This window comes from Chaetodon auriga, chromosome 3 (assembly GCF_051107435.1).
Source record: "Chaetodon auriga isolate fChaAug3 chromosome 3, fChaAug3.hap1, whole genome shotgun sequence".
Taxonomy (NCBI): Eukaryota; Metazoa; Chordata; class Actinopteri; order Chaetodontiformes; family Chaetodontidae; genus Chaetodon; species Chaetodon auriga.
In genome coordinates, this window is record NC_135076.1 from 22,540,001 (window position 1) to 22,564,102 (window position 24,102).

The following is a 24,102-nucleotide window of genomic DNA, read 5'->3' on the forward strand; positions in this document are numbered from 1 at the left end:
TGTTCGCTCGTGTTGCTTTCAATCAAATCTGATCAAACCAGACCAACAGAGTCCACGTGAGGCAGATTAGAGTTTCTGACTGTTAACAGTAATAACTGAGAATCACTGACTGTTTTCCAGACTTAAATCTTGATTGCTGCTCATTTGGTCACAGACATGTGTTGTAATTTAAATACCTAGTTGTGAAACCAGAACATTGGTATATGTATTTGCATGTCATCAGCATATTGAAGGAAAAGTTTGAGGATGTGGGATGTATGATCAGCAGAGAAATGTCAATGGGCCTGGCAGTAATCCCTATAGTTTACCTAAATTACCTTTAAGGTAAGCATTTAGAGATGCATGGACTTTAGTGTGCATCATTATGTTACAGTCTGGGAGTGTTGTCCCAATAGCAGATTTATGCTTTAGAATTATACTTACTTATGTTCACAGAACATAAAATGACTATTTGTGTCACCAAAATAAGTGCTGGCTGCTGGACTTCATGCCTCAGTCTTGAAGTAAATCCAGTGTATGTATCAGTGACTGCATGCTAATGTTGGGATGGGAGATGTTTGCTGTAATCGGCAATTATTTTACTCTGAAAAGGACGAGATGTACAGTAAGCATCTTTGCCCTTACATGCACATTTGCACATAAGGAAAGGATTTTCAGTTTAAAAGCAAAGCTGAGCAGTGTTATAGTTAAGGAGCTGTACCCGGGACCTGCACAGGGCTTTATGTCATAGTGATAAGGTATGAGTGTAAATGCAGATTAGAGTTATCTTTGTGTGTTTTGAGTCGAAGCATCAGAGCGCTGGGGAAGCTGTCAGAGGGCTCCAGCGTGACTACGAAAGATTTGATTGTCACCCCTTCACAGCCAGACAGGCTCTGGCCTATTTATAGTGAGCCAACTCTGCTTTCTAATGGGTCCTCCGCTTTCCTTGCCTCTCCTCCTCTCACCTCTCCTCCCTTTTTCCCACCTCCCTTCCCCTCCTGATTCTCACACGATTCATTAACAGCTTTTGTTCAATCGAAGTATTTTTAGCCTCGATCCTCGCACCACAGTCCTCTCGGTATTCATCTGCGGGACGTATTTTTTGTACTTTATCTAGCGGTTGGCCCGTTTGTGTGTGATTGTAACAGTCAGCAGGTCATATATTTTTATCTTAAAAGTGTGTGTGAAACTCTACCACTCGCTGAAAGTGACTGCTCCGTTGCTGTAGCCGTTCGAAGGCGTTTGCAAGGTCGACCGACTAGTCGGTTGTTTATCTGACTGTGACTTCTTGGCAGGTTGATTTAATGACTGAAAGGCTGTCCAAATAACTGGCCCACCAGATAACAGAGGAGCAGACTGGATGGTCTCTGGAGGATCTCGAATCAGTGTTAGCAGCAGACACACAGTCTAATTAGAATATTGTTTGTTGGTGTGAGATGGAATTTTGATTAAGCTGATGCTCGTACAAAATGCAGTTTGATCTAGTTTCAACTTGTCGTCAGAGATTTTATGGTATTCTATCGTTTGATTCTCATTTTCATGGAAACTGGCCTGTATGCGCCCCCTTTAATCAAAACATTTAAGTTTGCTTTCCTCTACTAAAAGCAGTTCTTTATTTTAAGTTAAGTTTATACTTTCAAAACGATTGTGCCTGCTCATTTTTCACCAGCTATCTATTGATTTCGCTCCAGTCTGCTGATAATTAGCTGTCTCTTTGCTCATGTGTTGTTTCGAAGTTATAATACTGCACACGAGCTGTCTGGTGAGCAGTTTCTGTGCCGGAGTGCCTTAAGATCTGCTCTGTCTGCTGTCCATGCTGCACTTCTCTGAGACCTGATTTCTAGGAGCTAATAAATGTTCTTACTGCTGTACCGCCTCCAGCCTTTCTACAGTGTGTACGGATAATATCCTCTGCTCTTATTGCCTTGGCAAGGTCGTTATCTCTTTAAACAGTGATTGACTTTTAAAGCCCGTTTTATTTCTTTTAGCAAGAAATCTGGCAGCGTCTGACAAGTGTGTTGCTCAGTTGGTCAGTGCAAACCACTCTGATCTGGCGGGATGTAAGGAGCAGCGTATTAGGGGGTCTGTCAGCAAGATGTTTTGATTGTGAAGGGTTGATTTACTAAGCCCACACACAAACACACAGCTATTTCTGATCAATACTGGCTTTAGAAGACCACTTTGAAATTAAGGTCTGGATTCTTGAGAGGTTAATCACAGGGCAGCAGCAGCCCTTGTTGTCACACTGTAGGAAGCATTGGTTATTTCTGTCTCTGTCTGTCTTTATTCCCATTTTGTGTGTGTGTGTGTGTGTGTGTGTTTTAGAGGGCAGACCACCGGTACCCCAAACTGGACTTCACTCGAGAGGAGCTGCAGGAGCGTTTCAAACAACAGCTCAACATGGAACAGGCCTGCAACATCACCATCGACTCTGTGGAGGCTGCCAAGCCCGCCACTGCAAACGTGGTCAAAATGGTAAACAAACCCACCTGTTGCCTCTCTTTTATCCTACTTGCAATACACAAGACCACTAGAAACCCTAGTTTTGTAGTTCTGGGATGCTGAAAATCCACAAATACTTAGAATTATGTGTGTTACGAAATGAGTTGGTGGATAAATACATGGTGGTTTGGTGCCCAGTCTTGAAAATCTATGCCAAACAAAAAATCCTAAAATGTGCTAGCCGTCCAACACATGGTCTTTTATCCCTTAAACGCAAAGTGCTGCCTCACAATGGAAGAAACAGCCTGTACTGTAAAAGGTGCATATCATCTTGGCAGTGCTGTGGTTTGTTTGGACTAACTATGCTAATACATGTAACACAACGTATGTGATAGTGATGTATTGACATTTAAAATGCTTTCTCTACCAAAGGGTGTCCATTGTCTCCGATGAGTAAAGTTTCTCTGATGTAAACTTTGAAATGATATGCATTTAGGACTGACAGGTTCGAGGGAGAAACATCATATTCCTGCGGTGTGCCTTCTTTCCAACTCTGGCATTTACAGTCCAGCTTGGCTCGTCTGCCTCTGCAGATGGGCTACGTGGGAAGCGAGCAGGCTGAGAGTCCCTGGTGGTCAGGAAGCATTTACAGACAGGCAGGGCAGAATAATAATGTATTGTAATAGTGGCCTCTGGAGAGAATGCAGTCACCTCTCCATCCACAATCCAGACTGCGTCTCTGCCTCAGTCAGACTGAGTAAAACTTCGACTGAAGACTGAGTTGTGCACAGAACATACATTTACTGCAATACCTCCACAGGCACATGTATGTACATGAGTCGAACTGCTTACCCATGTACAGATTTGACATTTTCCATTATTCAGTTCATCGTGTCATGTCAGCCATGAAAACCGAGAAGCACATCTAAAAGCTTTATTATAGTGCACCAAAAAGGTAATGTTGTAAATAATGCTGAAGCAGATGCTTGTTCTGTCTGCAGGCTTTCTCCCACATTCAGAATACATCAGGTCGACATATGTATGTACAGTATTGGTTTAATGACAAAGGAGGTCGACGAATACGGTTGAAAGATACTGAGATCTCTGCCGTCTGGCTGTCATGAAACAGGAAGGTTATGGAGAATTTATGTGTGTCTTCCAAATGATAAGATCACTTCAGTAACAGCGCTGGAAATCAACCACAACCAATGCAAATGAAATGGCCTCAGCGACATGCCGGCATTTAGCCATCTTTAACACTTTATTATACATATTAACTCTCTAACTCCCAAGAGTTACATTAGAAGATCAATACCTCTCTCATGTTTCTGAACTGAATATGAAGCTGTACCCAGCAGCAGATTAATTTAGCTCAGCATAAAGACTGGACGCAGGGGGAACAGCTGGTCTAGCTCTGTCCACGTATCTCCCCGCAAACCCACAACTCGTCGTTTTTACCTTCGCTGCGAGATCTAACATGTTAATTAGTGAGCTTTAAAGCATCTGGAAGGCAGCTTTTTTTAACCTTTTGCAGATATCCAAGGCCAGCTGCCTCCCCTTATTTTCAGTCTTTGTGCTAAGCTAAGCTAAGCTAAGCTAACCGCCTACTGAGCATACAGTATTTCCCCAAGTCTCAGAACTGTTTTATTAACATCGATCCACTGGATTATCATCAATGAACGATGATTTGTCATTGATAAATTGTATACCTCCCAAATGAAAGGCGTCTCTGTCTTGTCCGTGGCCCGGTTGTGTTCCTCCCTCCCGTCAGCCAAACAAGCCAAACCATCAGCTGTAATGCACACTCATGTTGCACAGTACCTTGTGTCCACTGAGAGCTGGCTCCATCTGCTGCCTCACAATTTATCACGGCTTTCCATCCGGTCCTTGCAGTATGTGACAAACAAGGACTGTTGGCGGAGTCTTCGTTTTATTTGACACTTTCTTTGAGGGTTTCCTGCTGGCAGCTGCCGTCATGAGATGGATGACCTCCATTTGTGTTGTCCTTTCAGAGGGAGCTGCTGGCGGATCAGCGGGCACAGTGGCAGAAGATCCTCCTCCAGGCCCTGAGGGAGAGCAAGATGATCCTGGCTAAGACCAACACCAAGGACTACAGGCTTAACCTTTATCCCTACCTCTGTCTGCTGACGGATAGCGAGTATGTTGACATCATGATACAGGTAATGCACAGCACCTAACCCAGCCTGCTGCTCAATGACATGCCAGAAGTCTCGGCTTTAACAAAGACTAGTCAGGGTTTGAGTCAAAGAGATTTGATTGGCGACAGCTTGGCTTTACTACAACACTGAAAAAGATACGTAGTGATGTCACTGCTGCCGCGCTCCTTTGTTTTCTCGACACGCCTGCTGTGCAATACGATCCCACCAATCTGGGAAACCACAATATACAAATCAAGCGGCTGACAGTGACAACAGCTGCTAAAGCATCAGGCTTGTTCTTTGGCAGCAAAGGAGAGCGTGCTTTGATCAGATACCTTTGCCTCCAACGCAGACAGACACACAGGATGTTAATTCTGAAAAGACCATTCTCACTTTGATTTCCCCTCTGACTGAAGGATTTCTTTTTCATTAAACTGAATCAAATCTGCCAAAAGATTTTGTTTTTTTTTTTTGCAGAAATGTCATAAATGTTTTCTTCTGTTTGACCTTCTGAAATGTGTCCCGCTCTCATCCAGAGTGTAGCCAACCTGCCTCCCAGCGGAGAGTCTCTGAAGATTTTAGCCAGAGATCTGGGCAACAGGGTCTTCACCAAGTACTCTGTGCGGCAGAAGCACCAGAATCAGACGCTGGAAAAGCTGGCCAACATTTACTACGCTTACACAGACCTGCTGGCCAAAGATACCAAGGTAGAGAAATAATCATGCTCCACATTCTTCCCATATGTGTGCTCCTTATGTGTATTGTTGTTGCAGCTCCTGTTTATCTACACAAGATATGCTTTCATTTCTTTTGCTCGCACTATGGTACAAGACAGTATGAGGCCAGTTTGATTGCGTACCTCCTACATAATCATATGTACTGTATAAAAATTGTTAAAAAAAACCCATACAAACAATTTACTTGATGCCATAATAATTAAGAAAATATCATTTTAAGTTGTAGCAGACTGTGTTCACAGCAGACAATGGTGCAAACTAAAGGCCATTGCAGTGTAACGGCTCCGGTTACACGAGAAAACACAATACATGGCTCTCAATTGGAGTCACCAACGTATTGTATCGAGTCGAACAGTAATTTTTTGTGAATCATCACACATCTCCTGCACTTTCAGAAGCTGCGGAGAAATTATGGCAAGCCGTCAACCTCAGCAGAGAGTTGTGTGAGATAAACGAGTTAACTAAGATGAGAGACGAATGATTAGCTATTGATAGGCGCTGAAATGGGACCGGTGTTGAAGTGCGTGGAGTACTTCGCGACTGTGTTCACCACCTCATGGACACGTTCGTTATTTTTTGGTGCAATAAATGACAGCGTTTCCTCAAAGAGGTTTCACAGCCAGTGGTCCACCAGTGTTTTGATGGTTCTGGTACGCTGGGGAAAGACTTGAGTGTCATCAAGACTATAACAAGCGAGAGCTCATTATACTGCGGCAGCACGGTAAAGTGGAAGTTAGTTAAGGTGTTTGTGTTTATGCAAGTTAGTTCACATGCAGCCTTTGTAGTTAAAATGAGGCGTGTTACTTTGTTTTTTGTTGTTATGGCACAAAACTCTTGTCTGAGTTCTCACTTTACACATTTACATTTTCGTGCTTCTGAAGCCACCATACATGTCACCTCACATCAAGTCTAAAATGAAAACAACCCTCTTCCATTCTCCACAGGAGTATGACGTCCTTCCCAGGGAGCAGTGGTGTAAGCTGGAGATGGAGCAGAGTTCAGGACCCGCGCTGCAGGGTGGAGAGACCTCTTGGCCGTACATAGTAACTCTGGAGCTGGGCACTTACATGGTGGACATTATGGTCAAGAACCTGAAAATTAATAGCGACATCCTGAACCCGGCTTACGACAGGAAGCTCATCCCCATCCTCTACCACATGTACACCTTCCGCAGCACACGGCAGGTACAGTATGGGTGCCCACTTGCTCTGTTCCAAAGGGATATCAAAGGAGTTGGCTGCCCTGGAGTTGGTAGCGATTATGCTAAAGCGGTGGTGCCAAATAGACAGAGTTTTGATAACCTGGTAACAGGATTCCTGAGCATCAGCCCTGACCAAAAAACATCCTTTCAGCTGAGATTTATGTGGAGAAATGGTCAAGGATTACACTTAAAGGGATCTCCTGGAAACTAACATTGAGAGAAATATTGAAAAGGATTAAAAATAAGTGAGGAGCTGTTCATTATAAGAACCCTCCATCAGTCAGATCAAGTTTTGACTTTTTGAAAACTACACAGTCTGGTCGAAAGATTTACAAGGTGCCGTTAAGTAGTTGTAAAGTTTTAAGTTTTCATTAATAGGAAAGGAACCAAAGTGGAGCAGAAACAAAGGAAATACCTGAAAACACTTGACCTTCACTTTGGAGAAGAAGACTGGCTCTAAAGCCTATTACCTTGTACACTTGTGCTCCCCCTGATCCAGTGTAAAGCTCCAAAGAGTGTGAATTATAAAACCATTTCCCCCTTGTGTGAGTTGGCAGGAGGAACAGTGGAGTAAGATGAATAGGTTCCAGGCTAATCCCTTTTTTAGTGTCCCCTTAATTGGCTCGCTGATTTAGTGCCATGGGACCCTGCAGGAGGGTGAGCCTGCTGTGTCAGGGGAGAGAGGCGCAAAGAGAGAAGGAGAAACGGGAACTTTTTTGAACTTTATGGACTTGGACAGCAGGGCATACTGTTGCAGAATTTCGTTCTGGTCTGTATTTTACATGTATATCTCTTCCCCCCTCTGCTTTCTTTTCTCTTATTCTCCTCCTCCCCTGTCTTTCTCTCTTTGGAGGTTAGCCCATCAGGGGAGCATCCTAATGATTTTACAGCACAGCATGACAGTCTGACTCATGCAAGCAATGCTGAGGTGTTTTATTTTTCTGTCAGGTTACTGTTTTGTTTTTTGTTTTTTTAAATCATGTTCTTTATGTCCTGCATGCTGTAAGCATGACTTACAATGAGGACACAACAACTCTTAAACAACAACAGCCATGATGGGAAAAGCTTCATCCTTAGTGTGCTGCCTTGACTCCTCAGCAGGGTTTTACATAATTAAATTAAAGAAAGAAAGAAGACCCAGCAGATAATCTGCAGTGTGGACGATCCAGTAGAGGAAGCAACAGTTCAGTCATTGCTTTTAATAAAATGAAAATGCTCATTTAAGATTTCTGCTTCCAATTGGATTTCCTGTGTTTTACCCTCCAGATCGGCTTCATCAAGCCCCACCCGATACTGTCGCAGATGCAGCAGGAGGCCATGGAGACCAAGCTGACCTTTGACTCCTATGTGATGCCGATGCTGTGCCCTCCTGTGCCCTGGACGTCTGTCAAGTTTGGGGCCTACCTGCTGACACCTACCAAGCTGATGCGCACAGTGGACGGAGCCATGCAGCATACGGTGTTGTTGGAGAAATGCCAGAACCTCCATGCAGTCTTGGATTCTCTCAACCAGCTTGGGAACTGTGCCTGGAGGATCAACAAACCCTTGTTGGATATTATCATCTCCATCTTCAATGATCGGGGTAGTGATAAGTTAGACATCCCTGCTCCTCTGTCAGAGGCCCCCAAAATACCCCACTTCAACTCCCACGATCCCACTTATACTGCTTCTGAGAAAGCCCACATGAAGAGGGAGGCGATTAATGCCAAAAAGAAATACAGTGAGATGCACAGCCTGCGCATGGACGCTCTGTATAAACTCTCCATCGCCAACCACGTGCGGGATGAGATCTTCTGGTTCCCACACAACATGGACTTCCGGGGACGTACCTACCCCTGTCCTCCCTACTTTAATCACCTAGGAAGTGACGTCACACGGGCTATCCTTGTGTTTGCAGAGGGGAAGCCCCTCGGTCCGAAGGGCCTGGACTGGCTTAAGATCCACTTAGTTAATTTGACAGGACTGAAGAAGAGGAGCTCACTAGAGGGGCGGCTGGAGTACGCCGACAGCATCATGGAAGACATACTGGACTCTGCTGACAACCCTCTCAATGTTTGTCTTTATTGCTTTTTCCTTTTCATTGATGGCTTAGTCCAACCATGCATTCATTGTCCCACATAGCAGTTGTTGTTAGAACTACTTATTTTTGAAGTATCCATAATTACATTTTACAAAAACAGCGACTTTTCAATTTCTGAAATATGCAGATTACAGCATAACCCCTGCCTCTTTCACTGGGGAATGGGCACTTTAAGCAGTGACAAGATCTAAAGGGGACATGAATATCTGTCAAAACAAAAAGGGAAAATGCTTTTGAGGCACTGTTTATGTACGCAGGATAATGTGCCATGTGCTTGTGTTTGTCTTTCTCAGGGTAAGAAGTGGTGGATGAATGCAGATGAGCCTTGGCAGGCTCTGGCCTGCTGCATGGAGATAGCCAACGCTGTGAGATCTCCAGATCCAACACAGTTCATCTCTCATTTCCCTGTTCACCAGGTGCCGTAAAAAACACTTGAAAGAATTATTTATCTGTGTACAGAGTTGCATTGTGATTCGACTGTCACGTTCAGTCTCCTTCTGATGCCTTCTTACGTAAGACTGCATAAAGCTGCAAATCAGAAATGTCAAAGTAAATTCATTATTTTTCACTGAGGTCAAATAAAGAGGAAACATAATTAGGACTGATTATGTTTAGGTGTAGTTCCAGTTTATAGGCTCCTAAAAATAAGGTGTGCCACTCAGTCATGTTTTATAATGCTGTTTCAGAGGGCACATCAAAGTTAACACGGCGGGACCTCCCCAGCCGTCTGTGGCCGTTTTACGTTATCAGCCATAAACCTGCAGCCCTAATCTTACCAAGCAGACCGCAGCCTCAGCTATCCTGCATCGGGATCTGTCATATAAGCCCCAGTTTTCTCTTATACAAACCAAAGCAGTAAATAATTCGCGTCAGTTTGTTTACTGCACTGTGTGGCCCTGTAAGTGTGCAGCCTTATGTCAGGAATTGAGTGATTTCCAGGTTTAAGCAGTGCTGCCTGCCCCTCAGGCCTTTGTTAGTGGCCTTGTTATAATGCAGCTATTATTTGGCACTTGAGAATGAGTGTCTCTGATTCATGTTACTCTTAGGAATACTCATGTTCGGCAATTTCTTTGAATAATTAATGTTAATTATACCAAACAAGTTATTGAAAATCGTGTCAATAAAAGTGCCAGTAAAACTGCAGTTAATACAAGTGGCAATAATTTTCCCGACTCCGGGCTCTGAGCATAATGAAAAGAATAAGACAAAAGAAAAAAGCATTTGAGGAAAAAAAGCAGTGCAATCAAAATGGTTTAACGTATTTAGCATCTGCTCGCGGCTGTATTTAAACGCTGCAAGGCATTCACCGAGTGCAGCTCTGAACCTGCTCAGGGACCGCACATGAAAATTAGCCTTTTGGCTAAATCTGTCACAATTACGTCAAATTGATGGTAATTAATGTGTGCTATTCCTGATGAAGTAAATAAAGGAGAGGACAGAATCTGCACAGCCAAAAGGAGTCAGTTTGTGGGAGAGACTTTAACTGCAGTTACGGGAACGTTGCCAACTTCACTGCGATATTTCTATTAACGTTACCTGGTGAGCTGACTATGTGGACGTTAATGGTACCCAGATGCAGTTAATCTCATTTAAACTGCTCAGTCTCCGTCAGCTTCAGGCATTTCATTTTTAACAGGGAAGATGATAAACCCCCGACAAATGCAATATAAAATTGACCAATTACTCTTGATTCGGTGTGAACGGGCGAATAATTTATCCTCGGTTCATTTTCATCTCTTCTGATGCCAAATCCAGTCCAGATGTTACTTTGAATGATGCAGTTAATTCAAGATGCTCATAGATGGTTTGAGAGTCATCAAGTGCAAAATTCACTTTGTGGCTTTGGGCTGCGGGACATTACAACATGTTATTATGAACCATCAGCCTCAACCAAGTCTCTTTTCTCATCCATTGAGCCCGAACTTGTGTGTTCAGTTTCTCCTTGTTTCTGTCTTCCTTGCTGGTCTTTCACTTCCATATTCTTTGAATCATCTGTTCTTTGACTCGTTCAGCCTTTCTCTCTGTCTCATTTCTCTCCTCCTCCACATCACTGCTTTAATCTCTGCTCTCCTTCCCTCCGCCTCTCCTCCAGGACGGCTCCTGCAATGGTCTCCAGCACTATGCTGCTCTAGGCAGAGATGTTATTGGGGCCACGTCAGTCAACCTCATGCCCTGCGAGGTGCCCCAGGATGTGTACAGTGGAGTAGCCCAGCAGGTCAGCACCAGTGAGCTGTTTTTGGTTTGCACTGTTTTGTTCCCTTTGAACTGCACAGACTGGGAGAAAGTGAATTGTGGTAGATTTCAGCAGCGAGGCACGCTGCAGTCGCTGAGCTGTTAATATTCAGATGACTCACTATATCCCACAGTGAGTAACAGACGAGGCGCTGAGAATGTATTTCAAGTTTCTCACTTTAGGTCTTGCATTTAAAAGCGCTTAGTTTCTCATGCCTCGCATCAAAGTGCAGTGAGAGTAAACTGCCTCCCATATCCAAAGACTCAAAGGACAAGTCTGCATACAGCGCTATCAAAGGACCCAGCCTGCTGTGAACCTGCATATTTTTAACCAGAAACAATTACCTAATTGTGGTGTAGTGACATTTTAGTACAGGAGGAATCTGAGTGTGCTGAGGAAAGAAAGTCTGTCCCAGGTCGAATCCTTCCAAGGGTAGTGGCTGCAGCTGCACAATGTAATGTGGATGCGTCAGTGAGCGGAAAAGTGGAGTACAGTTTGCTGCAGGACGCTGTCTCACTGTGGTATTTTTACCTCTGGGCATTGCAGTTATTGTTAGATAATGCTGTAGATTATATCAAACGTGTGGCCGACCAGGATGAAAGAAATCTGGTTTCCTGTAAAGATAAGCTGTGCAATCAGTAACATTTCCAGCAGTCATATTAGTGGAGACCTGTTAAAACTAGTTGAGCAGCAAAAAATTAATTGACAGCTGTTTTTTTAAGTCATTTTTAAGGCAAATGTTGCTTAAAAAATATCACTATGAGAAGCTTTTCTTTGTTTTATGTGAAAATGATTTGAATATCTGGGTGTTTTTGACTTTCGATGACGTCGCCTTGGGTTTTACAAAACTCACTTTCAGCACTTCTGCCCTGATTATGTGTATTAGGATTCATGCTCAAAGTTTAAGAACATCCTCCAAAAGACATAAACAGAGGCTGTTTGACATTTGCATGTCACGTGTGTTTACCCGCGACGTGTTTCAGGTGGAGGAGTTCCGAGCACGGGATGCGAAAAGCGGTCTGAAGATCGCTCAGGTCCTGGAGGGCTTCATCAGCAGGAAGGTGGTCAAACAGACCGTGATGACTGTGGTGTACGGGGTCACGCGGTACGGGGGACGCCTCCAGATAGAGAAACGACTGAAGGAGATTGATGACTTCCCCAAGGTACGGTGGTGGTGGGTGGGTGCTTCCCTCGCCCTGCGCACTGTTTTATTTTTAGTGTTGTGTCAATGTGGTATGACAGAGTAGCCTTCCAGCTCAGGATCCCCCTCTAAATGGGGCTCTCCTCACACCTCGGGCTATACATTCTTACACACACATCGAGCCCACGCGGACTCGTAATGAAGCACAGAGTCCTTTCTACTGAGGTTTATCCTCCCTGCGTATTACAGCTCCATTGTCTCCTGCATGTGCATGAAGGCATTTATCACGCGGTTGACAGTCACTACACACAATCTCAGCACAAAGGCGTTTTCAGTAACTTTGACCTTGAAATTAAGAGTCCAGGTGAGCTGCGTGCACCAAGAGCAGAAGCTTTTAGCTTATTTTAGTATTATCTTATTGCAGTGAAAGAAGATATTCCATGGTTGTATCAGGGAGACCAGGAGATAAACAGACATATTTGATATCCTGTGCGCAGTCATTATGAATCTATTTTTAGCTCAACACCGTTTCACTTCGTTTGGGTCGACGTAAATGGTTCTTTGGTGGATACACCAGTTCTGTCAAACGACACCATGGCAGGAGAATGGAAGCGCTTAATCTTCTTATAGCTCTGTAGTGCTTGTTATCTGTCAAATAGCTATATACTTCCTTACAATAGTTGGAGTTAATCTCATTGTGTGTATAGATGGGATCGGCATGATCCTGCTGTCAGTGTATCTACCATCTCACAGCCAGAGGACTGCGCTAAATGACTTCTGCATAATGTCCCTAATTGTTTAAACAGGGAATAGGGAGGAAGTGTAATTGTGAGTGATTACAAGGGGATGGATGGGGGATGAGACGGTTCCTCCCGAGGAGGAGATCGTATCGCTCTGATAATATGAGAAATATACTGCTTTCATTCAGCGATCAGGCTTTTATCACTTATATTTGCATTATACATTTAATCCCTAATGATAACTAAGTGAAAAGGCAATCTATAGTTTGTTTTAATTGAGAAATGCAGTGGAGCAAAAAAAAGTAATCTGTGTGACTGTGTGAAAAATTACTCAAGCATGATCATATGTTGTATTTCCAGGAGCATGTGTGGGATGCGTCTCATTACCTGGTGCGTATGGTCTTCAGTGGCTTAAAGGAGATGTTTACAGGGACCAGGGAGATCCAGGTGGGTTTTTCACACCTACATAAAGTCAAACACACAGAATTTTTCTCGCTGAATTACAGCCAATACAAACTCACACTCGTGTGTCACTAATTGCACAGCAGGGCTAAACATTCGGTAAATACAGTGTTTGTTAATACAGTTGATCCTCTTATCTTTATGTTAGTCCATCATTTTCTTTTCATTTCCTAATGATTTCCTGGAAAGCAGTATGTAATTTGGCACTAATTATGGGGAAAACAGTACAATAAACAATAATGAATTAATAGTCTTAGGCTTAATTGAGTCCAATTCATTGCAAGTGTAACGAGTCTTTTAGTCACGTTCATTTCAGCATATATGAAGACTCATGAATTAATGTTGAATTTGGTTTATATTGAACTTTCTTTTCAAAGAAATTTGTCTTTAAATCAGCCGCAGCATATAAACCCAGCATAACTCTTACTAAAATACCTGAAATGAAAGAACTTTTTATCTATTTTCCTTGTAATTAATAACAAATGACATGATTCTTTCCAGGAATCTTCTTAGGAAACACCCGTAAAATAAAACATTTTACTGATATCTGACCTACTGCTGCATATAGGTTGTTATTTTATTTTCATTAGGGTCTAGTCTTCTTCACTATCACCCCAGCAGTGGTATCCATTCATCACACAGACTCCATTTCTAGATTAGGACGTGCACCTGGTGGGGGATTGTGCATTATCTCCACGGGCAGAGGAGTCTGGCCAGCAAATAGAAACACCACCTACTGATGCTGTGTGTGTGTCCTTTGGGGAATGTGTGGGGACAGCCCAGTCTGAGATGAAAAATCCCCTTCCCATCATACCTTGGGGCAGACCTGATGCTTGTGTGTGTGTGTGTGTGCGCGTGCACCCGCTGCTATTAAATAGGTCACATCCTCTCACATTTCGCCGCGGTGAGTTAGAGAGAGGGAGCTAATCAATCCCCGATGCTGTCATCCCTGACCTCTCCTATGTTCTCTGTACATTTATTCTGTCAACACCTGCTCATTCTCCTCAAACTGCGCTCCCACTGCCTGTCCACTCTTCTCCCTCCCTCCCTCTCGCTGCCTCTTATCAATCTATTGATTGATCTCTCACTCCACTTTCTTTGCTTTCATGTTCTCTTCGTTTCACTGTACCTGGGAACATAAGGAGGGAGGTGATGATGAATGGAGCAGCTTTGGGCCAGACTGCTGCCTCGAGTTGCTGGGACGTATTTATCTTTCTCACAGCTCTCTGTGTGCCTGCATGTGTGAGGAGGCTCTTGTGGGACATTAACGGAGCTTCTATTCTTATAAACTGTGCCAGACACTTATGCAAACATCACGGTTGCACTTTTAGAGTAAGCAACAACTCCCCACCTGTTCCTCAGCGACTCGGCAACAATTGCTCGCAGCTCCGGGAATTAGAACAGCAGACCTCTGTGTAAAGATCGTCCGCTGATGCTGTGGAGAGAAAGTTCCTATTTTCTGTTTATTGTTCCAAATGCGCCGTAGTTTCTTGATTTTATGAAACCCTCCACCCAGCAGAACAGGAGAACTTCATCACCCACCTGTCCAAACTCGGTGATTTCAACTTGATAGCTCCATTGCATGCACACACGCACGCACACACACACACACACACACACACACACACACACTTACAAACACAGCAGAGGTATTCACACGCCTGATTGGTGAAGGGCTTTGAATATTTTCTGAGATTGCTCATCTTACCTCTGCTGGCATCCATGTGTTGCAGGATTGGCTGACAGAGAGCGCCAGGCTCATATCCAAGTCTGGCCACACTGTGGAGTGGGTGACACCCCTGGGTTTACCCATCATTCAGCCATACCACCGCACACGCAGCCAAGTGGTAAGTCCCTTCTTAAGGCATGTGTGGAGGCTCTCTAGAAGTCTCTCAAAGTGAAGTTATGATAATTTATCTCAGTGTAGGATCTTTTTTTTTTGGGGGGGGGGGGGGGTGTACTCCACTCTCCGTCACGCTGCAGAGCTTTTGCATGATTTAAATGTAATCTCACACATTTTCAAGGGGAAGTATTTGCGCTATTCCTGTCCTCTCTTTTGTACAGCTGGTAGAGGAGCTCACCTGTCATCTTGATGCAAAGCGCCACAACCACTCTGCATCTTCGCCATAGTTTCATACACTCAATGATAGACGACTTTTCTGTGTTTTCAGAAATTCACTGGCTGACCTTTCGAGTGTTCTCCTCTCGTATCTATTCCTCTTTGTCTTGCTCCTCTTCGCTCCTTCTCTCACCTTTCACAACACTCTCAACAGCCCCACAACTGACCTTTCCACAGCACACACTGTATCCAGTTATTTAACTCACATAGACACAAGTACTTACAGTAGCCATTAATCTCTGTCCTGACACACCAGTAACTGCTGTGTGTAGCAGTTTAGTGCTGTCATGTCACAGTAAGTCTTTTGTCTTTTTGTTCCAGTTTTTCCATGAGGTATTAACGTGCTTTTAGGTCATTATCATAATTTCACAGTGTAATTTCCACTCATTATGTTTCATTGGACTTTGATGGAGGTTCTGATGAAGCTGATAATAATGAGGGTGGCCAGTCAGCTACAGCACACACGCACAGTCCAATGAGTATTTACACACTAACATAAGAACCATAGCTCTCCTTATAGCCGTCATCTTAAGACAAACTCTAAATCTTGCTAAGAATTCAGTGTTTATTCTCTGACAGCAAGCTGTTGTCCTCACGCGGCCTGCCCGTAGATTTTGCTTCACTCGTTATGGTCTGGCAAGGCTCAATAAGCATTTGCTTGAACTGGGGGCGCTGCCAACGTGCATAGACCAAAGCTACTTTGCATTCGATTTGATCAGCCTTTTTTCGACTGCTAGATTATTGACAAGTGCTCTTCTTGGCTCGAATGTGAACATGACTGGATGCCAGTCACTGGGGTGTCCAGGTTTTCAAAAAGCGCTTCAGGAATTCAATCTGGGGACAAAAGGAGAACTCAGTGATAGACCGGCGACTGCTCCAGGTTTTCCCCCAGACTGATAACTCAGCTAACTCAGATAAAGTAAAAAGTGAGCTTGTGAGAAACATTGTTGTCTGACTTTGGGTTCAATGTGTCATCCCTTTGTTTTGGTAAAACTCAAATCATTGACTTCTTATCGTTGCTCTTTCAGCTCACTCTCCCCTCTCTTATTTCCCCACCTTGAGCCTGATTTCTTTGTCTTCTGCTCCACAAAAAAAAAAAAAAAAAATCCACCTCCCTAAAATAACTATTGTCTCAGTCCTCCTACATGCGGGACACCCGACCTATCATGAAGCTGTAAGTACCGGATGCTTTGCGGCCGGAATGTCCCAGCTGGGCTGTCCAAGTCTCGATGGGTTTGGTGCGGGAGTGCACCACTGATGGTGTACTGTGATTGCTGTGAGTGGCCCAACTTTAATGGAGCTCAACAACATCACTAGAGTTGTCCGACACTATGGAGATCCTGACAGTAGCACGTCTAAGAGATACGTTCATGTGGCAGCACATGTGCAGATAGCATGCTTTTGTAAGTGTGTGTGTGTCTGTACATAGAAAGGAAAAGACTGCATATGTCTGTGTGTGTGCCATTATATAAAATCCATTTTGACCTCTCGTATCCTTCAGCTCATTAACTAAGTGAGAGGAGGAGACTGACGTGTAGCGTTTGCCAACCACAGGCAGACAGCTCGCTCATAGGCTGACGCAGCATGACGCCTGCTCTTTTAGCATGACATCAAGCAGAAGGTTGTCTTAGAGGGGCACCTCACAAGCAGGTGCGAGAGAGAAGGGTGACAGATGGTGGGTCCCCCGGGGGTGCATCTCTCTCGCTCGGAGCCGGGCGCATTCCCTTGATTTGATCTGCTTCTTTTAATGTCCAGCAGGGACAAGGAAGCTGATTAGCCTGTGCTTTTTTTCCCCAAGGCCTAAAGAAGAATAAATGAGTGAGCGAGTGAAGTGATGACTTCATGGATGAACGAGGTTTAACTTTCTTCATCCCCTGCAATAATTCTATAATCCAGTTGCATCACTGGGCAACAAAAATGAAACAAACTTGCAGAAAGGTCACCTTTTCTCTGCATAGCTGGATTAAATTCAATCTCCCAGTCGCCTCTCTGCCTCTTAAATCCAAGGCGACAGTGTTTCTGGGGGTCATTAGTAATTAGACTGGAGATAGAACGGGAAGATGAAGTGTGATGCACAGTAAGAAAACCAATAAGTGGAGAGAAAGTGGCCACAATAGCATCACATAATCAGACATGAGTGTGTGAGCTTGTACGCGCTTCTTTGCGTTTCTGTTCGTTGGGTCTTTCCAGTGAGCTTACAGAGACGAGCACAAATGGCGACCTGTGTAATCGAGTATTTTCCATGGCTGATGGGGAGGTGAGGAAATTAGAGTAGGATGGAGTCGCTGAATGCAGCATGAACATGCATCAGGGAGGCTGCTTAACAGGATTGGGAGATACTAATCGGATCAGAGGTCACTCTGGCTCAGATTCCTTCTTTATTTTTCATTCCCCCTCCCAGGCAAGGTTACAGTGAAATCTCACTCTCAGAGGATGGTGACACAGGGGAGTCGCCAACTGGATTGGCTGGATTTGACTGGATTTGTGAGTTTATAGCGTGACTAAAAGCTTGTGATCTAGTGTCCTCTATGTGGAAAGAATCAGTTTGGTTAATACACTCAAAAACGTAGTAAAGTAGCAGCTGGTGGTCTGATAGTGATACATAAACAGTACAGTGTCACCATTAATAAGCAGTTAAATATAATGTGTTCAAAGAGTTAATACCTTTAAATTAAAGAAAATAAATGAGCTTATTGATCATGGATGGATTATGAGACAAGGGGCCCCGGGCACAGACACATAAAATCTCTCTGTGTCCGTTTTGCGTCTTTTTGTAGTTGTTTTGTGGGTTTTCCTTTTCATTTCTTTCTGACTTCTTTGCAGTGGTTTTGCATCTCTTTGTGATTATTTCATGTCTCTTTGTGGTAATTTTGCAAACTTTCTGGTCTTTTTGTGTTTCTTTGGTTGTTTTGCATCTCGTTGTGGCCGCTCTGAGTTTCTTTGTGGTCATTTTTTTGTCTCTGTCTTTGTTCTGGCCACCCGGTGTTTCTTCCATCCAATCCATCCAGCCATGTTATTAATGATAAAACCATATCAGAATTATGAAGACTTCTGTTTCTATGCATTCCCAATCCCATGTATGCTGTGTCTGTCTGACTTACTGTTCCATTGTAGAAGCAGGACTGAATCAGACTCGGGGACACACTCTGGGCCTGTGCAGTCAGAACGAGTCTGCTTTTTATTCTAATTCTGGGGATCGACGTGTCTTTAAATGTCGGCGTGATGCCCTCCATGCCTCCTTTTGCTTTGGAACAGAAGCGAGCCATTCTCGGGGGTAACACAGGGTTTCGTTGAACTTGCAGAATCTTGTGGCATTTTGGGGTGAAATAATGAATGCAGCTTGAGTTTCAAGGGCGAACCCGAGCGGTCGGAAAAGTTTGGTAGAGAGGAAGTCTGGAAAAGGTCAGTGGAAGTGTGGTGAGACACAGGGGTGTGTGCGACTCTGACTCTGCACCTGACTTCATCTATCTTCAGGGGGAGGTAGAGGCCCAGGTGACCCCGTACAGCATAAAAAGGAGTGTGAGTTGTACCTGTTTCCACTTAAAGAGATGAGTCGTGCGATATTAACCTCCGTGTGATGAATGGGGATTCCCCTCTCTGCAGCATGGCTTATATATGGCTGTTGTGTCCACAACCATATGTGCCGCAACTCTCAGGTGATTTAGACGATAGAGGCTTACTCCCCACAGACACAACGGGGTTATCCAAGGTCTCATTCATCACAGCATCAGGTTTTGAATCAGGTCTTATACACAAATCATGCACATATGCATTATAATGATGAGGAGTACGGTGTATAGTAGTGACCTCATTTACAGCATGGCAGTCCATTACTCAGACCAAAGGTAACCTCCATTTCTGTTACCCTCACACCTTGGTACACACAAGTCCTCGGTGGATGGATGGATGGATGAGATAGCAGCCATGGCACAAACTAATGGGTTTTTACCACACTGCGCTTCTATTTTAAGGCCATTTCTTGATAATTGTGTGATCCTGTCGTTCATCACACAGCGACCTTCAAGCATTTGACTGGAGTCACCAAACGGAGTAGCTGGCATGCTGCCTGAGGCGAGCTTTAATGTGCTTTCATCTATGTGAACACCTGTCACTTAAATCCCTGTATGTCCATGTCTTTTTTTAATGCATGCGTTTGATTTTTACAACAGGGCTGTCACACAGAAATATTCATTACAGAGGAGTCCTGCATGCATTATTGGAGCCTTATTATCAACACATCACCTCTGATACTGTTTTCATGCTGGCCACATGGCTCGATGGATGGACTGAACTGAAATATCTAGACAGTTATTACACTTTCTTCCAGATATTCATGGTCCTCTGAGGATGACTCATACTGATCCCTGACCTTTCATCTAGCACCATCATGAGGTTTAAATTTTTTAGTCTTTTTACGGAAGTGTCGCAGCAGTCATTGGATAGATTACCTAAACAGTTGGTGCAGATATCCATGGTCCCCAGAGGATAAATCCTCCTGACTTTGATCATACCTTAACTTTTCCACCAGCGCTACCCGCAGGTCACAGTTTTCACTTGGTCTGTGAATATCTCAACATCATGAATCTCAGAAATTTTGGTCAGACTTTCATCCCTCTGAGACAATATACAGCATCCTAATGATTTTGATAAGCCAGCATGAGGTTGGCGTTACTTTTTTTGGAAAGTCTCACAAACTGTTGGATGGATCTCTGTGAAATTTGGCACAGACATTCCAGCATCTCTCCAGATGAATTTTATAACCTTGATGACTCTGTATCTCTCCATCTAGTGCCATCATCAGGTCAGATTTTTAGTTTATCCAATCCTGTAGATCATCTCTTCGTCGAATTTGGAAAAAGTCTCCATAAAAACAGCTAAGACAGATTTAAGCGGTGAGATCGTACAGAGAGGCGTCCTGGAGCTGCTCCTGAATAATGGAACTATTACGACACCTGACAGCACCCGCGGTGATTTCACTGAGACATGGAGACATTCATTCACAGCTGTAAGCCTAACATTCAATTAAACCTCATCTGGATGTAATATCTCAAGCAAATGTTCCATCAGCGATGCTGACTTAACAAAACTGACCAGAATCATTGACATAGCACAGTGTAATTCTGCTCCAGAGTCCATTTTTCCCTCTAAATGTGTGAAAATGCCTCACTATCAGGATTCACAACATATTGCTCTCATGCTAAAACCTTTACAGCTCCCAAGAGAGCGTCCCGCAGGAAATGTCTGGTTTCCAACTTTCCAGAAGGTCATTATAGACTTGGAGGAAAGAGCGTGGAGCTGAATGGGGAATAGTTTGAATTGTGGAAGGATGTGCACTTCAAAGGGCCCGTGCGTCCTCAGTGTTCATCCCATAGAGAAGCGAGCAAGATCAAATAAAAGAGCTGTACATTAGCACTGAACACATGGTTATTAAAGACTCCTCAGGGTGGCACTGGTCATGCTGTGCTCTCCTTCGCCCCTGTTCAGAAGAGTTATTTGTGTTATGGATGACAAACGAGTTGAACTCAAAGACCCCATCCAGCAATGACAATTTGTCAGAGTGTACAGTCAGTCCATGGCGGTATAAAGCAAACATTTATTTTCTTTCTGCTTATCTTGCCCCACACACAGGCAGGACACACAGACCCCACACCGAAAGGCTCGTTCCTAATCACTGAGCCACCATGCTGCCCAGTACGAATTGAGCTGTTTCTTTATTTTGCCTGTTTGTGATGCGATTCCATGTATTTGACCCAAAAACAAGGAACTGAATGCAAATCTGTCCTCATGTGAGCCCATTAATAAATGGGAACAAACAAACTCAAACACATTTTCCATTCATTCATGTTATTGCGGGGAAATCTTTTTCTGAACGGTAATGATAATAAAAGCACTTTGATTTTTTTTTTTTTTCAGAGTACAGATAGATCTAAGTGTTTGTAGGACCCTGAATATGATTTACTTGAAATGGCAGAACATTTCTGCGCCAAAGCTGCACTCCATCAGCGAAGAAAGAAAATGTGCTCAGGGAGAGCGACGGATACATTAGTGTAGGCTGAATGCAAGGTAAACAGGCTAATGCAAAGTGCTCACATTGACGAGGAGCTGGCTGCCTGCTGCCAGCCGTATCTCTTTCCTGATAGTAGCCTGTCGTTCCCACCCAGGCACCGTTCCAAGGGTCAGGGAAAGACTGCCCCGCCGCAGATGCCTCGGCACGGCTGATTGGACGGACCCTAAAGGCTTGGGAGATTAGAGGGCTAAGTCTTCCCTCCACAAGAAACTAAAAGCTTGAGTGTTGGTCTCACAGTGTAAAAAATGGGGGAATGAAGCAAAAAGATGAGCTCAAAAGCAGTTATCTGCCTGATGCCCTCTCAGCGTGCACAGACGGGCAAATAGCTCGCTGTGCTTAATTGATCCCACTGATGGTCCGTCATTGGGGTTGTATTGATAATAGTTCATTGCTAGTTACTTTCTGAAGTTGCTCTTTAAAGAAACAGGTATTGTGTAATTGATGAGGTCTTATTTCGTGATAATGTGCGCTCTTTGCCACCGCTCTCCTTCAGAGTTTTTCTTCGATTAATTAACTCTAATAGAGTCATGAATCACCATGATTTATTACCACCTACTTTGAATAAGCTGTAATTTTGTGGCATATTCTTAGTTCCTCAGTAATTAGTTGTTGTAACGTTTCCTGTGCTTGATTTCTCTTCTGTCTCTATTTTTTTTTTATCCTCTCGGCCTCTCTTTCTCATCTCTTTCCTGTCCGCGGTAAAAAAGCTCTACCTCCTGTCATGTCCAGGTCTGGATGTGTATGTTGTGTATTTCCATATACATGCTTGTGTAGCTGTGTCCAAATGTCTGCAGGTAAGGTGACAGCGGGCGTCACAGCCCCACAAAATAGCATCTTTACTCCTTTAATTGCTTAAAAGAAGATGTCAGGTTGGGTTATAAAGCTCATTTTAAACTGGAAACCAATGGCATCACTTAAGCAGGAACCAAAGGAGGGATGGGATGTCTTAAAAAGCTGTGACGGCCTTGTTGGGTGGGGTTTTGTTTACACTCACTTGTGCAGTTTTCCAGAAAATAAAACCCGTTTCGTGGAAACTTTACCAGTAGGGCGATTGAGGCGCTGCCGGTAAAGGCGAGGTCGCTCTAAAGTGCTCACACACACACACACACAATCCAAATCTCCTCTTCCTCAGCAGACTGTTTACCCTAGAATAATGCACAGTACTATCCTGATGAGCACTTTGCCACAGTACAGCTCACTTTAATCTCTTTTTTAGCCAGGATCCACTGGGAGTAGCAACACTAAAAATATCCACACAGAGGACGCTGCAAAATGACTCTGAAATGCAGCACAACAGGAAAAAAATAGACCTTTCCTGAAATTTAATAGAATAATCCATATTTGAAGATATTTTATCTGTGTACTGGGTTTAATTCATACCTCCCATTACAAAGATGACGCAGCTTTTTTTAAATGACGTATTAAAGCAGAGTTGAACCTCTGAAGCAGTCACAGCCTTTAGGGTCAAATAGCCTCCTAACCGCTTCCTGTTGCCACATCGTCTCTGACCCAGATAAGCAGCTGGATGATGGATACATGGATGGATGGAGGGATGGTTATAGTTCTACTTGCGTGTAGTAAATTCATTTTCACGCTGGATTCTGGTCCGGTAGGCTGAGAATTTGTGATGACCAATTACAGGTCAACCTGAAGCATGAAATAAAGATGGATTTAACTTTGGTATGATCACTTTCGTGGAAATTTCCATTAGGTGAAGTGACTCATGTCAGCTGTGGCCTTGTTGTGCTGAATTTGTAATCTGCAAAATGTCAAGTGCTTCTCAAGTAATGAACTGGGTTTTTCACTTTTTCTGCATTTCAGTTTTAAAACCTCGTGGAAACTCATCGATATTCTCTTGTCCTGCATTCCAGGGTTCATCCTCCTAACTCTTTTTAAGTCCTTGATATCTGATCTGTCCACTGTTTGTTGTCTGACGTTTGTCTTAAAGCACTATGTTGTTTCAAAGTTAGAAAAAATGTTTCCACACCGTGTGATACTTTCACATTTCTATGTTGCACTGGCAAAGCGATTATAAATCAATAAATCTGTTACCAGAAAATCAATCTGCAACTGTTTTGATAATCCATAAATAATTTAAGCAAATTGGTTCAATGCAATTTACTGCTTTTGAATATTTGAAATTGCAAACAAATGTCTGATTAATCAATAATGAAAACAATTGTTAGTTGCAGCTCTAATATTTCGGATCCCCTTTATCCAAGATTTTAGCGAGGCTGTGTCGTACTTAAAGGGAGTAAAATACTCAAAATATGTAGATGTCTGGTGAATAATTTCATGCACGTTGTCCTTGAATCTGACCATTTGAGAGTCACGCTCGGACTTGGACAACCATCATCATCCTGCTGGACTTGAGATCATTAACCCTCCCATTTCTTTGCCTTTGTTCTCCAGCTGAAGAGCACAATCCAACACATCAACCTCCAGATCAGACACGACACCAAAGAGTAAGTCTTCCTGCAGCTCACACCTGTTTCCGTCTGTTCCTCCGCTCTCACACTAAAACTGACCCACAGCAGATGTAATGTTACCGTGTTATTCTCTTGTGGTGCTCATTGACATTTTGTGCTGAAATGTCACATTAGTGACCTGGAACAAAGACAGAGGATAGCCGCCCAGAGAAATTGTGATTCCAGCAGGTCTTTTTGTCTTTGGCTGCAGTGAGTTTGCAGCCTCGACTTTTCCAAATGCGACTTCACACTTGACAACTTTCTGCTCAGCTTT

General features: G+C 43.6%; 1 protein-coding gene across 1 annotated transcript in view; it reads left to right on the forward strand.

Moving 5' to 3' along the window:
* The window catches only part of polrmt (polymerase (RNA) mitochondrial (DNA directed)), a 44,271-nt gene that overhangs the window by 9,431 nt on the left and 10,738 nt on the right, over positions 1 to 24,102 (forward strand). Inside the window, exons 6-16 of the mRNA XM_076727142.1 lie at positions 2,305 to 2,454; positions 4,434 to 4,601; positions 5,117 to 5,287; positions 6,262 to 6,501; positions 7,785 to 8,570; positions 8,892 to 9,014; positions 10,691 to 10,813; positions 11,815 to 11,994; positions 13,073 to 13,159; positions 14,908 to 15,021; positions 23,773 to 23,825. Coding sequence (XP_076583257.1) covers positions 2,305 to 2,454; positions 4,434 to 4,601; positions 5,117 to 5,287; positions 6,262 to 6,501; positions 7,785 to 8,570; positions 8,892 to 9,014; positions 10,691 to 10,813; positions 11,815 to 11,994; positions 13,073 to 13,159; positions 14,908 to 15,021; positions 23,773 to 23,825 — 2,195 coding nt within the window. The remainder of the gene's footprint in view (positions 1 to 2,304; positions 2,455 to 4,433; positions 4,602 to 5,116; positions 5,288 to 6,261; positions 6,502 to 7,784; positions 8,571 to 8,891; positions 9,015 to 10,690; positions 10,814 to 11,814; positions 11,995 to 13,072; positions 13,160 to 14,907; positions 15,022 to 23,772; positions 23,826 to 24,102) is intronic.